The sequence below is a fragment of the Dipodomys merriami genome, unplaced genomic scaffold, assembly GCF_024711535.1.
Source record: "Dipodomys merriami isolate MVZ:Mamm:240054 unplaced genomic scaffold, mDipMer1.0.p SCAF_8, whole genome shotgun sequence".
NCBI lineage: Eukaryota > Metazoa > Chordata > Mammalia > Rodentia > Heteromyidae > Dipodomys > Dipodomys merriami.
In genome coordinates this window covers 19,678,846-19,694,702 of record NW_027206401.1, presented here as the reverse complement: position 1 = coordinate 19,694,702, position 15,857 = coordinate 19,678,846, and the positions used below count along the sequence as shown (strand labels likewise).

At 46.7% G+C, this 15,857-nt stretch overlaps 1 protein-coding gene across 1 annotated transcript in view; it reads left to right on the top strand.

The window, feature by feature from the left end:
* The first annotated feature begins 1,558 nt into the window (after positions 1–1,558).
* Arfgef3 (ARFGEF family member 3) overlaps positions 1,559–15,857 on the top strand; it is a 124,298-nt gene continuing 109,999 nt past the window's right edge. Inside the window, exons 1-2 of the mRNA XM_070010543.1 lie at positions 1,559–1,797; positions 9,954–10,005. Of these exons, the coding sequence (XP_069866644.1) occupies positions 1,713–1,797; positions 9,954–10,005 (137 nt within the window). The 5' untranslated portion in view covers positions 1,559–1,712. The remainder of the gene's footprint in view (positions 1,798–9,953; positions 10,006–15,857) is intronic.

The window sequence follows — 15,857 nt, the reverse complement described above, 5'->3', positions numbered from 1 at the left end:
GTGTTATTGTTCATATTGAAAAAGTATGTATTTCCCAATTACACATATGACACCTGCTTATTATATGTCAGGAACTTATGATAAAAGTAATTTTATTACTCTTCTTTCCTTTTCTCCTTAAAAACAGTTTTTAAGGTCCTGGGGTTCAACCCAAGGCCTTGCTTTTGCTAGGCAGGCACTTTACCACTTAAATCACACCCCCAGCCTTCCTTTCAAATTTACTCCCTTCATCTTTGCACCATGGAGAGAACATACAAAACGTTTAATGGGAAAATCAGAACCGTAACCTATAGCCATACTGGAGGCCTGCACTGTTAATATTTATGCATCGTTTACAATTATATATGCACGTGTATGTGTATTTTAACTGTATGTTCATCTACATCTAATGCATACGATTAAGATCATTCAGTATACAGAAGAATGCAGCACCTGTGTTTACCTTACAACCCCCTAGAAGCTTCTTTTCGTATCCTTCATTCTGTATTCCTCGCCCACATTATTCTGATAGGTGATTATACACAGTATGCTGTGTTATGCATACAGCACATAGAGTTCTCTTTCCCTGTCATTAGGCTCGTGTACTTTTGTTTGTTTATTCAATAATTGAAGGACACGGTGAACTCCGAGTAGAAAAACAAAAAATCAAAAAAACCTCCTTACTTCCCTGATCGTTTCCGTAGGATGCATTCATCCCCAGAAGCAGGACCATGGGGCCAAGCCGCACCCAAGCCGCACACACCTGCAGACCCTCCCGGGGAACGCCAGGCCCAGGGCCCCAGGGCCAGACCCGAGGGAGGACCTAGCCGCCAACCTCCTGCCCGGAGTGGCGTTTCAAATAGCCTCGACACCACCTGCGTCTTTAAAACAAGCAACCGGCTTAAAAGTCCGTGCGCCTTCGGTTCACAGGTGCTTGAGCATTATTAGCCTTGATGTGGGTAGGGTTGTGGGTCATTCTGATTTCTTCTGGGAACTGTCTTCCTATTCTCTGGGCCTGGTTTCCCCGACTGTGTACTGGGAGGAGGGGGGAGTTTGAGGCTCTAACGTCACCCCGGGTGTAGACGGCGGGGCTGTGGAAGCCCCCTGCGGGCAGGGGCCGGGCTCGGGCACCCCTCGATCGCCCCCAGGCTGGCCAGGACCCCCCCCCCCCCCCGCGCAGGGAGGGCTCGGTCAGTAAACAGCGGACGCATGGCTTTGCTGCTTGGAATATAACGGGGAGGCGGCGGGCGCGACGCCTGGCACGGCGCTGGGGACCCCCCGGGATCCAGGCCTGGGGGGGTCACCCCCCAACTCCGCCCGCGGCAGCCGTCCCGCAGGTAGGGGAGGGGACGCCGGTCAGACCCCGCCCTTCCACTCCCCGCCGGCCCATCGCCGCCCCCCGGGCCCCGCCAGCGCCAGCAGGGCACATCCGCCTCCACCTTTCCGCCGAGCCCCGGGCGCCCGGGCCTCCAAGGCTCCTGCGCGAGCAGCGGCGCGGGGCGCACCTGACCCGGGCGGGCTGGGCGCCGGGGCGCCGGGGCGGGGCGGGGCGGGGCGGCGGGGCTGACGTGGCCTGGGCACCGGGCGGCCGTGATTCATCAGCCGCCGCGCACGGCGGGATGGGTGTCGTGGTCGCGGCCGCCTAGGCGTCCCCGGGGCTCCCGTAACGCGGCGACGCGTCCCCCCACCACCGCTCGGCGCGCTCCCCCCTCCGCGGCTCCGGGAAGATCAAGATGGAAGAGATCCTGAGGAAGCTGCAGAAGGAGGCGTCCGGGAGCAAGTACAAAGCCATCAAGGAGAGCTGCACCTGGGCCCTGGGTAAGCGCGCGAGCCGGAGGGGACCCGGAGGGGACCCGGAGGGGACCGGCGCGGGCCCGGCCGCCGCAGCCCTCGGCGTCCCGGGTGAGCACCCAGCCCGGCGGACGGATGCTCGTGGCGCGATTACGGGCTGCCTCGGTGAATTGATGTGGGATGGGGAGGTCCAGGCTCGGGTGGAGGCAGTCAGCTGCCTCCCCTCCCGGGCCCTTTATCTCCACCCCCCCACCCCCACCTTCATGGGGAACAGCTGTCCTCATTGCGGGGGCCGCCCGCGTTCGCTCCCGGTCCCCAGCACCATCGACAGGTCTCCTGTCGCCCAGTGAGGACCTGAAGCCCCCCCTGCAGATCCAGGCCCGGATTCTACGGTGTCTGTTGGAAAGGAGGGGTGTCGAGCCAGCATCTCTGGTCATAAACACTGGCCAGGGGAACCAGGAAGGGCTTGCTTCATTTGATTTTCCTGACTGAGATCGGTGTGGCTCTCCTGGTTGTTTGTACAAAAAGAATAGGAGACCGAGAGGATCGTGCTGGTTGTGTAATTCTGTGGTGGTCTGCCCTTCACACAGGTGGGATTTTAGATGGATGAGCTATTGCTGAGATAAATTCCAGGTAGCAAATTTGTATTTCCCATCAGACTCAAGTTGTAGAAATCCAACAGCAGGGGGGAAGAAAGAAAACGGAGTGACATATCAATTGAGGGAGAATCTGGGAGGTCAAAATAGTCAGGATGAGAATGCAACAAGATCAGGAGCAGACTTCAGTCAAACAGGATTTTTTTTTTTTTTTTAAAGGAAAGACCAGGAAAGAGCCAGGCAGCTATGTGGGCCTCTTGCCTTCCCTTGCCAAAGCATGTCCCCAGTAACCAGTCAATTAAATAGACCCCCTTTCCTTCCCAATGTAAAACAAACACACACAAAAACAGTCCTCCCTGGTCAGGACCCTGTACTGTGAATCACCCTCAAAGAGAATTGCCATTAGCAGCCTCTCCACCCAATATAGACCTAGGAGAGTGATTGTGGTGTGCTCACCCCAATCTGCCTAGGAATGCCTATTCTACCATTGCACTATTTCAAGCTTTTGCCTCTTGGTATGGGTTCTGGGCTTCCCTCCTCGCCTCGCGGCCCTAAAGCCATCAACACTGTAATTTAGAAGGTCTTACATATGTAAGACCTTCACATATGTCTGCATGCTGTATACAGACTATCATAATAATACCTACGGGGGGGTTATTGTTGTCTAAACTGTGTGTATCATCACAAAGTCTTCTACCTCGTAGATAGAAGCTAGCATTGACCATATTAACTTACTGTCTTTTTTTTTTTTTTTTAATGGACTACAATCTGGGAATTGCAAGGCTCTTAAAGGCGCAGTACTGTTTTTTTGCATTGCCATTGTGATTCAGCGGTGAGACCCAGCTAGGATTCCCAAATGCCCCTAAGTGAAGGGTCACAGATGGCTGGGTAACATAATCAAGCAGAACCCAACTGTGCTCTAAACATACAGTCTTAATATTCATTTGTGTGTCACTGCAAATGGAGCAGATTGAGATAAGTAAGGGGAGAATCATCTAGTCTTGTTAAGAAGTTTGAACAGTTGATGTTCCACTGCATGTTAAGTCTAAGTTAGTGTTGCTGAATTTGTGCTCTTGAGGCAACAAGAGAAGCTGAGATCCCAGAGTAGGTAGCTTCCCGGGTCAAGCCCAGAATCCAGCATGACTATGAGAATACATGTGGTTCCTTTCCCAGAGGTGGCTCCTTAATCAGCAAGAGAAAATTATGTGCATGAAGTTGTGAAATTGCAGTGCCAGGTGTTCATAAATACAGCGGGGAATAAACACCCCAGGAAAACGGGTCAAAGACTGAGGCATGAAATGTGAGGTTAGGGATGGGAGGGTGAATTGATGTAAAATGAGGTCTTTTTTGAGTAGAATTTACCTGAAGCATGCACAATGTATGGATCCCTTTTTCCTTGCTTATTAAGCAAACACTATTGAGAGCTCCCTTGTGCAGAGCAGTGGATGCTAAGGATGAATGAAATGCTCCAGGAAGGAATAAACCCAAGGGCATGCAGAGGGAGAATGCCAGTAAACAGACACTTGGAGGATAGCTTCCTGTTGGTCTTCCTCCTGCACTGTCAATGGTTTTTCTACACTGCTCAGCCCCATCATTGCTTCCTACATGAGCATGTGAATTCTTCAGAATGCACTTCAAATCTAGCTCCAATCCACTTTCTCATCATTCCCCCAGTGGCAGCCAGCTGCCACACTTTCTTGATCACACTGCAAGCAGCATACATCTCTACTTTGCTGATGCCAGACCTTCTGCTAGGAATTCCCTTTCCAGCCTTCCCAGGGTCTGCTCACCCAGGGAGCGTTCCCTGTGTGCCTTAGGAGAGCCAGGTGCTTCCTGGTCCAGAGCCCTGCCTTCTGTAGTCTTTTAATAGAACACTTTTTCTTTTTTTGGATCATACAGTTGCAGTCTCCACAGCTCGTCAGCTGAAAGATAACTGTCGTTGGACATAAGAGAACAGACTGATTAAAGCAGACTTAGTCATAACACAGTTTATTTGCTCCATCCATTAAGTTTCTTGTTAAACAGCTGTATGTTCCATTTGGTTTGGAAATTATACAGTGTGTCAAGCACCTTGTCTTGCCCTCTGGTATACTAAGTAGATCTTCCATCATTTTGGGCAAGGAACATCTTATGAGCAAGGAACATCAGCATATTTAGACTGTCTTGGGGGAGAGAGGCCATCAGCTGCTGAGGCCATCATGGGAGAGGGGTTATTTCTCAGATGACTCCCATGATGATGGGAGACAGGGTCACCTCCCACTTAGACCCATTATAGAACAAATAGTCATTCACTGCCTTGAGAGAGATCGATCGTGACCACATGGAGGCCATCTCAAGAGAGAGGGGTCCCTTCCACCACTCTCACCTGATCTTCTGTCTCAGAAGGCAGGCGAGCCAGTGCTACTCAAAGAAATGTTAAGGTGCTGTGAATTCTGTGAGCATAGGCACTGTTGTTTATGCTTCTCTGGTGCCTTCTATATCCATAGTTTCAGAGGTAGATATTCAATCAGTCAAGCAACAAACTAATGATTCACTTGAGCTTCAACGGTTATTCAACTGTTTTTATTTAGAAGTTATATACGTTCATTTCAGAATATTGGAAAATATTAGAATAGTATCGCATTCCCTGTACTCTTAATCACTGGAGGCAGATGACACTGTAGGCAATGTAAAAGCTTTCTCTTTGGCAAAGTGTCATACGGCGCATGGCATGTTATCATTTGCTTTGCGTTTGAACTTGGAGTTTTTGTCTTCTTTTTTAATCTTTAGTGTATTTTTAACTTTAGTATTTTCTTCTACTTTGTTCTAACACTTCTCTGAAAACAAGTGTTCTTAATTGTTTCAGAATAGCAAAGAATTTGCATCTTCTTTTCATTTAGTGTTCTTTGGAATCTTTTTGTCAGGGAAGCAATGGTCTGACTGCAGAATAGAAAAGCGTGGGCGTGAGTAGGTTGAAGGCGAGCTCAGGCAGCCTAGAACAGAGTTTGCTGGGTGTGATAGCACACACCTGTGGTCCTAGCCATTTGGGGCAGAGGTGAGAAGATTGTGTTCTCGTTGGCCCTTGCAAAAGCAGGAGGCTCTATAGTGGGGGAGGGGAACTAAAAAGGACTTGGAGACGTGGTTCTAGTGGAAACTCCAGACCCCAAGTTAATCCCCAGTTAAAAAACGAAAGTAACACAAACAAAATCCAATGATTTCTTTCAGAAACTGGCAAGTATGGTGGCTAAGATGTGTAGATAAAATGGAATAGCTAATTTGAGAGAGAGAGAGATCTGGAAGAGACCGTGTCTTCTTCATTTTAAAAATACTTATATTAGTTTACATGTTATCAAAGGACATACATGGAATTAATCTGTGAAATAAAGGCAGGAGGGAAGCAGGAACTTCAACTCCGAGAAGGAGGAAGGTCTTTTCACCTCCCCATCTGCTCTGCCTTCCAGCCTTAGGCTCAGGTCCAGCCTCAGCCTGGTCCAGGCTCAGGTTCCAGCCTCAGGTCCTTCCCACGTGTTGGTAGGGACTTGAGCCTATGTGGTCTCTCGCCACTCACTCTGTCCTGCTCTGATCTCTTTCACCTCTGTCAACAACACCAAACACAGCTTGGCACCTACTCCGCCTCTACTACCTCCGTGACCATCCAGTGGAGCCACTCTGTCAGCCATGTGACTAGTGCTCACTGCCATCCTAGTCTACCCCGTGCTCTGAAAGTCACAGCCCAGTGCCGCCACCTTCTCTGCATCTTCACTGGAGGAGCTTGGAGCACTGGAGCTATGCCGTGACTGTGTGCGTTTCAGGGCATCCGCTGATACACTGCCGACCCAGCTGCATAAAGCTGAAGCCCATCGGGGCATCCTTGATATGTGTTTATGATTCACCCTCTTGCCTGCCCCATCACCCAAGTTCAGCTCTCTGTTGTTTTTGTTTTGGTGTTTTGAGACAGAGTCTCACTACGAACTCACCACCCTCTTGCTTCAGCCCCCTGAGCGCTGGGATTACAAGTGTGTGCCACCACACCTGGCTTCATTCTGGTGATTTTTAACTCCTAACTACACCACTAGATTGGCCATTTCTCTCTACCTCTGTTGCCAACCCTGCAGTCAAAGCTGCTTTCCTTCCTTCTCTAGACTCCTGTCATAGCCTCCTAACCTGTTCTTGTCTACTGGAGTCCTGTTCAAGCTGTTCCTCTTGCTATACCGCCCTTGAACCTCTGAACCTGTTAATGCTGTGCCATGAGAAAACACAGAACAGCTTCCAGTTAGGACAGAAGGAATCTTTGTTGCATGCTGTCTGCCCCGCAGTCATCCTGTGCCACCCTTCCCCTGGCACTCTGGATTTCAGCCCTGCTGCTCTTCTTTTCAGATCTCACATGTGCGGTGCCCTCTCTTACTTCATTAATTTAGCAAGTATCTAATGAGCATCTACCATGGGTCAGGTGCTATTCTGGGTGCTGGTTATAACTTAAATAGTTGTAATCAAACAGTCTATTGAAGGAAAGCCTTGCTGAAGGGGAGTCTGTGAAGTGGGAAGTGTCCTGGAGCCTGCCAAGATGAGGGGTTTGGGGGTGAACCCAAGACTAGAGGCTAGATTCTAAAAATCCTGTCGGTCTGTCTAAGGGTTTAGCTTTTATTTAAAATGACATGGGACCCTGACTTCGCCGTTCATAAGATCTCGCAGGCTGAAGAGGCTGCAGTTTGTGGGGGGCAGGGGAGAGTCTATGGCAGGAAGGCGGTAAGGGGGCTGTTATAGTCACCAGGTGATAGAAGATGGGATTTGGCCACAGTGGCCCTAAGGGGCTGGCCATTGTTGGATTCTCATTGTGCTGTATTTTGCTTTAGGTTGAAAGTCTCAGTGGTTTGAATTGCTCATTTGATTTTGAGACAGGGTCTTGCTAAGTTGCCTAGGCAGGTCTTAAACTCCTGGGCCCAAGGGATTCTCCTATCTCAGCCTCCTTAGTACTTGGGACTAGAGGTGTGAGTCACTATGCCCAGTTAAGTCTTGATGTCTTGGGAACTCATTCTTCCTTTTATTTGGAGTATCTCTGCCTCACCTAATTCACACAGTCTGTTTGTTTCTTCCCCAGCGCCACAATCCGCAGAAGGCTCTCCCATCTTACCTTTGCCCAATTCTCTGTATGTTCTTTTGTGGCTTTTATCACAGTTTTCAACTGGAATTTTAGAGTATGATGAGTTTCCCAGTTGTGTCTGTCTTCACCATTGGGCCCCTAGCCCAGTATCTAGCAAGATCTTTTGTCAGTACTGTAAATGAAAGAAAGAAGATGGGAATCCACCCCTAAGGACCGTGTCAGGAAAGCACCAGACTCTTTATAATCATGATTTCATCACCTCTTTACAGGAATCTTGAGGAGTAGGTGTGACCGACCTCCGTTTGAAGGTGAAGGAACTGAGCTAGGGAGTAGAGGTCAGTGGTGGAGTGCTTCCCTAGCATGCCCCAGCTCCTGGGTTGATTCCAACCCTGGGAAAATCCCCAAGCAGTTGTGAAGATGAGGGAACCAAAGCATGGGGAGGATGAGTGTCTTCCCCACCCCCCACAGTGCCACAAACACAGCTGGAATTGGAGCCTGCTTCTCTTTCTTTCTCTGATGGGCTTCATGGTCTCTTTCCCCAAGCAGCACGGGGCTTTGTACTCAGGGCCTGAGAACTGCTGAAGGCTAGTGCTCTACCACTTAAAGCCACAGTGCCGCTTCTGGTGGTCTGGTGGTTAACTGGAGATAAGAGTCTCACAGACTTTCCTGCCGAGGCTAGCTTTGAACCTCCATCCTCAGATCTCAGCCAAGTAGCTAGAATTACAAACGTGAGCCTCTAGCACTGGCTTCCAGTTCCTCTCATCCCCACAGGCCTGGGGGGAGGGGATCCTCCAAGAGCCCAGGCACTCATGGCTGCTGTGTGGCTGCCCTTTCTCACATCTCCTGGTACTGGAGTTGGGAACTGGAGCCTTTCTACACTGGGCATGTACTCCACCACTGAGCTACCCCTGAAGCCTCTTTCCCTCCTCTTTTAGCCACTCCCCAAGCATGTGTAGACATCCTGAGTTTGGATATATAAACCTCCTCTCTCTGGAGGAAAACCAACTGGTTTGGTTGTCCTGTGTCATTGCTTCTACTTAGCAAGCAGCACGGACTTGGCCTGGGTGCTGACCCCTGCCCTGCTCAATGCTGGGATGTGCTGACCTGTGTGACCTTGGGCTGCTCCCTGCACCTGCACCTGCACCTCAGGGATTTATTTTCTTGTCATCCTGTCTCATCTTCAGTGCTGACCTCAGTCCTTTGCCTCCTCCCTTGGCCTCATCCCTGAAGTACCACTGACCCTGCTGAGCTCATCTTTCTGTTTTGCTGATAATTGTCTCTGCTAAATCCACTGTGATACCCCATTGGCTCAAACAGGCCAGATCTTGTCACACTTTGGCCTGAGTCTCTGGGATGTCTTTATTCTCTCTCTGTCTCTGAATATTTTTGTTATCTTTAAGTAGTTGCACAAAGGAGTTGGCATTCACTAAAACAGTTTATGAATACACTGTACCTTGATCATTGTCATCCCTTTCAACATTCTTACCCACCCCTCCCAACCCACCCCTTTCCTTACTTACCTTAATTTTAGGTTACTATTGAATTTTTGTCATTTAACAAAGCATTTCATGTGTACAATGCATCTTAATCTGTGTCATCATTCAACATCTTCAACCCCCCCCCTTCGGTCCACCCCTTCCTTTGTGTTTCTCAATTCTGTGGTGTATACATTGAATTCTCGACTGTTCTTTCTCTCCTTCACCCCTGGTGGTCTAGTGGTTAGGATTCAGTGCCTCCTATTATCTCTTGTTTCCTCTGATCTCTTAGCAAGGTGGGAAGAGATATTTTTTTCTTCCTTCAGGGGAAAGTATTTCAAGTTCACAGAGCTTGTTGACTCTAAGCATTGAAGAGAGGGATCAATACAATTGAGCTGATCACTGGGACAAGTTGGAGCCATAGAAATAGAGAAGAGAATAATGAGCTTTTTTATTGTGTCTATGGTTGGAAGCAGGGGTAGTATAAATAATTCACAAGCTGTGGTAAAGTATTGAACATCCAGGTTGGATTAATAAAATTTGGGGATGAGCCTCCCAACCCGAGTCCCCAACTGCAATGTGATCAAAGGATTTAATTTATCACATCCCATGTGTGTGTGAGAATGCTGAGCCTTTGCCTGAGGTGTTTCTTGAACTTGAATATCTTTCACAAGTATGCGTTATTGTTTAAGAACATTGAAACAGTGTTCATTTCTCTATTTTGACTGCAAGAAAATATTTTCTTGGTCAGCTGTCAATGGATGGAATTGGTGTTTGGCTTCAGGGTAGGAATTTATGATTTCTTAATGTATCTTAATTCTTAATCTGCCTTTTCCCAACAGTTAGGCAAGGTCCAGGGATGCCTCTGGGATTACCAAGGGATTTGAAAATATGAATAACTTGCATGAAGATAGTTGAAAATTGACCAATTTATACTGGGCAGGAAAAAGAAACCAATAGTGAAATTCCAGTACAACATAGGCTTTCAGTCTTTAAGTGTTTACTTTTAACTTCGTAATTTTCCTCTTGCAGAGACCCTTGGTGGCCTGGACACTATCGTCAGGATCCCGCCCCATTTGCTGAGGTAAGAGAAAGAGAGGCCACTTTTTCATTCTCCTGACTGTTTTCACTCAGATTTAGTTTTCATTTCTGCTCTGTAAGTCAATTGAAATCGATTATTTTTAAAAATTGTTTGTTTTGGGAAGGGTTACAGGTACACATTTCCCCCCAATACTTTTGTTCTGCTAAATTTTTTATGGGTTGTTTTTCTTTTTTGCCATTGATTACTTTCATGTTAAATATATGACCATTTTGATAAATAATTACCTCTATCATCTTGGTCAATTGCATACATTAGTAACTATCATATATCAGAAGCATATTGGACCCTTAGGGACTGGTGAGTATCACCTTTCCTTTTTTTTCTCTGCTATTTATTGCTCTGAACACTCTTTGTACAAGCCTAAGTGCAAATTCACTTGCATGATTTAGATGACTGGTGAATGTATACGGTGATTTAGGGGAGAATCTCATGGCAGAACATTTCAGGTAGAATTAAGGAGTGATCTGGAGACACTGGTTATTTGAGCCTAATGTCCACTGGGGTTTTTAGGGGGAGGGGCTTGTATTTTTGAGGTAGGATCTCCATATGTAGTCCGAACCAGCCTAGCTAGGTAAGCCTCTGCTTCTGCCTTCCACGTGCTGGTATTACAAGTATGTAGCATGATACATACATATGTAGCATGATACTTTCTCTTATCATGGTGTGGTGAGCAGTGTTAACAACATGGATAGGAATCCATGCAGAAGAATTAGCAACGTGTTTCTATCCATGTTGCATAGAAATTCATGCAGGCCTCCCTATCAGATTCAGTGTCAAGATGGAGGAAGGACCAGGACCTGTCCTATGGACACTGTATTGAATTTTGTCATTGGTAGTCATGAGGAAATCTTTCTACCTGCCTATCCTTAGTCTTGCTTTTGTCTTTGGGATTGAATCTTGGGAGTCGTTATCTTCTTCATGGGGAGCTTGCATCTTCTCCCCCTTTGTTCATTTCCCCTTCTTAATCATCATAGTTCAGCCTATTGTTTTAGAGGTGATATACAGCAATGTTAATGTTACATATATCAGGTGATATGTACATTTCATTCCTTTTGCTTAGTATCAGCTATTCTCCCCTTCACTCTCATTCCTTCCCTCCCTCCCATCACCACCCTTAAGTAGCTTAGTTCAGCCTATATCTTTTTTTTTTTTTTTTTTTGTCGGTCGTGGGGCTTGAACTCTGGGCCTGGGCGCTGTCCCTCAGCTCTTCAGCTCAAGGCGAGCGCTCTACCACTTGAGCTACAGCGCCACTTCCGGTTTTCTGGTGGTTTATTGGAGATAGGAGTCTCACGGTCTCTCCTGCCCGGGCTGGCTTTGAACCGCGATCCTCAGATCTCAGCCTCCTGAGTAGCTAGGATTACAGGCGTGAGCCACCAGCGCCCGGCTTCAGCCTATATCTTTGAAAGGTTGCACAAGACCTATCAATTAAAGAGATGCTACAGTATTCCTGTATCAGTAACTAGGATTATAGTAACTAGGAGTACAGGCTGAAGCCATGAGCATTTAGCTCCCTCTTTGCTTTTAGTGCCTTAAACAACTGAGTAAAAGGGCTGTTCAGCATTAGCCGTAAAGACACATATACAAGGGTTAAGTTGTGTGTGTGTGTGTGGGGAGTGACTTTTAGCAGAGGGGATGCTGAAATCAGTTTCAGAAATCAGGGTTCCCTGAAGACCTGGTTGCTTCTTTTCCCTTTCCCACTGCTTTGGAAAACAGAGAGTATTCCTGTCAATTTGTACATACAGTCATGATATTACACCATTTCCTAACTTACAGGCATCTTTTTTTGTATATCTTCTGGGCTGTCAACCTGTCCTAATGGTTTTCCCATTCTATTGCCTTTGATAAGGAAGACTTGTAATTAGCTTCCAATTACAAGCTTCTTCTTGTTAATAGCCTGACCTTAGAGTGTTTTTTTTTTAAGTGATGTGGTCATCACATGAGAAGAAATGTATGAGCCACCTAAGCTAGATGGAGGAGCTGTTGACTTAGAGGGATATTTTAGGATGGGTGTAAGATATGAATTCAGTCAGCTATGACTTAGCCTTCCTTACGGCAAAAAGCTAATGTCTTTATAATGCATAGCTTCAAAGGGAAGTCTTCAAAGGAAATATAACTCCATTTTGAAAAGTCATAACAACCCAATCACAAATTTATTCCTTTTGAAAAGAATGAAGGTAGGATTTTTGTGATGCGTGTTATTATATGTACAGTTTACATATTTAAACTATGTCTTATAGGTAAGAGAGGCCCAAATTCTTGCTTTAAGTTCAAAGTATACCTCTGAGAAATTGTTTGTATCAATGAGTTATATAAATAAGTTCCAAACAATAAGGGGAGCTAAGCCCGTCAACTCAATGATGTCAAGGTTATTTGTGTCTTTTTCTCATCCTCTAGAATTTTCTTCTGCAGAAATCCTGGTACAACGATGAGAGTCATGTTTCATTTTCTGGGAAATCTTCATTAAGTATTTTATTTTCTTGTATTTTCATTTTATTATATATAAACCAGCAAGGTTATATAATTAGATAACATCCTAGGTATATTTTGAAGTTAAGGCCACACATTTGATAGAGATTGGTTGGGGTTTTTTTTTTGGGGGGGGGTGGTGGTTGTTTTTGCTGGTCCTGGGGCTTGAACTCAGGGCCTGAGCACTGTCCCTGAGCCTCTCTGTGCTCAAGGCTAGCACTCTATCACTTGAGCTACAGCTTTTTCTGTTTATATGGTACTGAGGAATCTAATCCAGGGCTTGATGCATGCAAGGCAAGCACTCTACCACTAAGCCACATTCCCAGCCGTAGTAGAGATTTCTTTTACCTACTTAAGACATGAGGACTCAGTTAATAATGATATACCTTAATATTCTTAAGATAGCCAGCTCTATGGCTCACATTTTCCCAGCTAAATTTGATGCATGTAAGAATACAAGTTAACATTTTTCAAACTTTTACTCTGGTGTCAGTGACCCTCTCTAGGTGCTATGAATGCCAGTCTCTCTGAGTCCTGAGGATACAGAATTTCTGTAGTTGTTTATGATGGGAAGAGCCCGCACAGCCCTTCTGACTCAACAGCCGACAGACCACTACAGCAGGCAACTCCTACTTCATATGACAGCCAGTATTGCAGCTCTACTGCCAGAACTACTGAGTCTCCACTGCTGAGCCTCCATGGGCTCTTGTCTCTCTGGACTAATGAAGTCCAGGACAAGGGAAGAAGAGCATAAAGAATTTTATTCAGAGGAGAATTACCTAACTTGAAGGTCACTGTCACCTCTGCTTTGTCTGTCCATCTGATGTTCTCTTTGTCAGCCATCCATCCTCTCTTCTTCAGGTGGCCATCTCTATCTCTCTGTCTGTGTCTGAGTTTAGGACTTCTAATATCCTGAGCTATGCTCTGATTGGTTGTCCCTGTCACTGGTGGGGTCTCACAACATCCTGGTAGGTTGTTAATTTCCAATCAGCTCGCTTTTGAAAACCTTCTCCCACAAGTCACAGGAAGGTGATTGAAACTAGAAGGCAGTATGGATGGGCATTAGGAAAATGGAGGAGAAAGGAAGGAAAAGACTAGATGGGTTTCAGCACCATATTTTAGGAAAATGGAGAAGAAAGGAAGGAGCAGGCGGACTCTCCATTTGGACAGGCGAGGGCTGTTTACTGAGACACAGTGAGGAACAATAAACCTTCCTGCAGGAATGGAGGCTGTGCAGGGAGGTGGGGTTGGAGTTGGGCCTTTATGGGGTCTGAGAAAGGAGACAGGGGAAGGCTATTAGGTCTGAGAGAGGTGGGGACTTTTGGCTAGGCCCACAATGGAATGTTGACAGCCAGACTCAGGTCAGATTGCCCTGCCTGCACATCGAGGCTGCAAGGCATATACCTGGGGTTTTACCTGGCATAGGGTAGGAGTCAATCTTTCAATGAGCAAGGGCAAGATGGTCTGAAATGAGCTCTCTTTTGCATCTGGCTTTCTAAGTCAAAATACTGTACTAGGGCCTGAGTCCTAACTAAACTACTCTTTCATTGACAGCTGTCCTATGAGACTAGGGATACACTGGGACTTCTGAGCCAGCCAGGGCAGCATCAGGGCAACTCCAAGGGGTGGTCACTACCCTGTGACTTACACATGGGCTTCTTTTTCATGGAAAAGCTGAGATTTACATGGCTACATTTCCTATGGTAAATTATTTGATAAAGCACTGTCCTTGGGAAGAAAATCTGCTCAAGTTTGCCAGCTTTCGTAAGTGGAACAGAGTCATATAGGAATATGCATTAGAACACCTGATATGGAAACAAATTCCAAATCAATTTCCAAGCAACCAGAGTTGTTAAAAGGAGTGTCCTGTGTTCAGATGGACAGGCTAGACAGCCATGAATTAGGACAGCTGTAGAAATGAGTGAGTATACAAGGCTTTGCTCAGGAAATGACCTAAATTGACTTCTCCTCTTTGTAAGCAGAGGAAACCTTAAGATAAAAGAGACTCTGGTCTGGAAATGTGGATACCCACAGGGGAAGCCTGGGCAATTATGTAATTAAGTACCTAACCCTTTCTTCTCCTGCTTCTCTGGCTTGACCTGGGAGTAAGGCGTGGGAAGGGGGAGGCTGATTGTGATGATTCTGTTTCTTCAGCAGGTTTGAGGTGAGCCAGCTTCCAAATGGCTCCCATTTAGGCTAAAGCTGAATACACATAGCATAGATCATATTTTGAGCTGGAGCAGAGTGTTTTTCATTTCCCAAAGTCCTATGGAACAGTTGTATTTAAAAGAATCTTTCTCACAGAAATGATCACTTTCCTGTCACTGTTTTTTGTTGTAAATCTCATCGCGTTTTCCTGTATTTACCAGTTCAAATACAGAAGGGGTTTTGTATGCAGATCTCAGAGACTGTTGGTGGGGAGGGAGAATGCCAGACAACAGTGTCCAGTGTCCAGTTGTAGTGGTTGGAGGGGGATGGGGGAAAAGAAGGAAGGGCTAGGCACAGGTCTGAGTGTAAGGAGGGGGGCTGCTAGGTTTGTCCCCCAATATTCTCATTTTGGCCCCTGGACAAAGCTGAGTGGAGAAAACAAAGCCAGCAGCATGACATTTGCTGAAAATGGGATGGGAAGTCTTTGTGGGTTTCAGAGATAGTGAAAATATAGATGTAATTAAAATCAACAGGATATTTGATTAAGAAAGAAAAGCTTGTTAGTTCAAGGTGTGCATGCCCAGGCATCCAGTACAGAGGATGCTTTTGTCAATGTTTGTTCACGATGATTGCCTGGCAGCTCTCCTTGTTGACGTCTTTATTCCGGGGTCTGGGGATGGAAGAAGAGAGGGAATAATCTGAGCTCAGGTGGGACCGACTGTAGGTAGATGGTAGGACTGATGTCCTGGGCCTGGTAACAGAACTGAACAGCAATCATCTGTATGTTGGAAGCCCAGTGATGAACAGGACACAATCAGCCCCACAAGGAGTTTGCTCCTTGCTGAGGGAGCAGTAATGTAAGAGGATCAGACACATCCATCCCAGGGGACCACGCAGAGGCAGGCAGGCACAGGAGAAAGATTACTATAAGGTTTATTAGAGGAGCCATATTTCCCCCAAGAGGGAGCACATGGCATCCATCACCATCCAGGTAGCAGGAGGGTCTGGGGGTAGGAAGTGAGGTAGATGGGAGTTCAGGTGGGTCTGGGTGGAGAGAGGGAGGGGCCAGCTGTATGATGGGAACTCCAGGAATGGGAGAGGGCCCAGGTGTGGGTGGGGCTGAGGACCAAAGGTGAACATAATACTAACAATAAACAAGGTTCAAGTCCTGAGTGCAAGACCTGGTTCTCCCACACAAGACCACTGGGCTCTTGAATAAG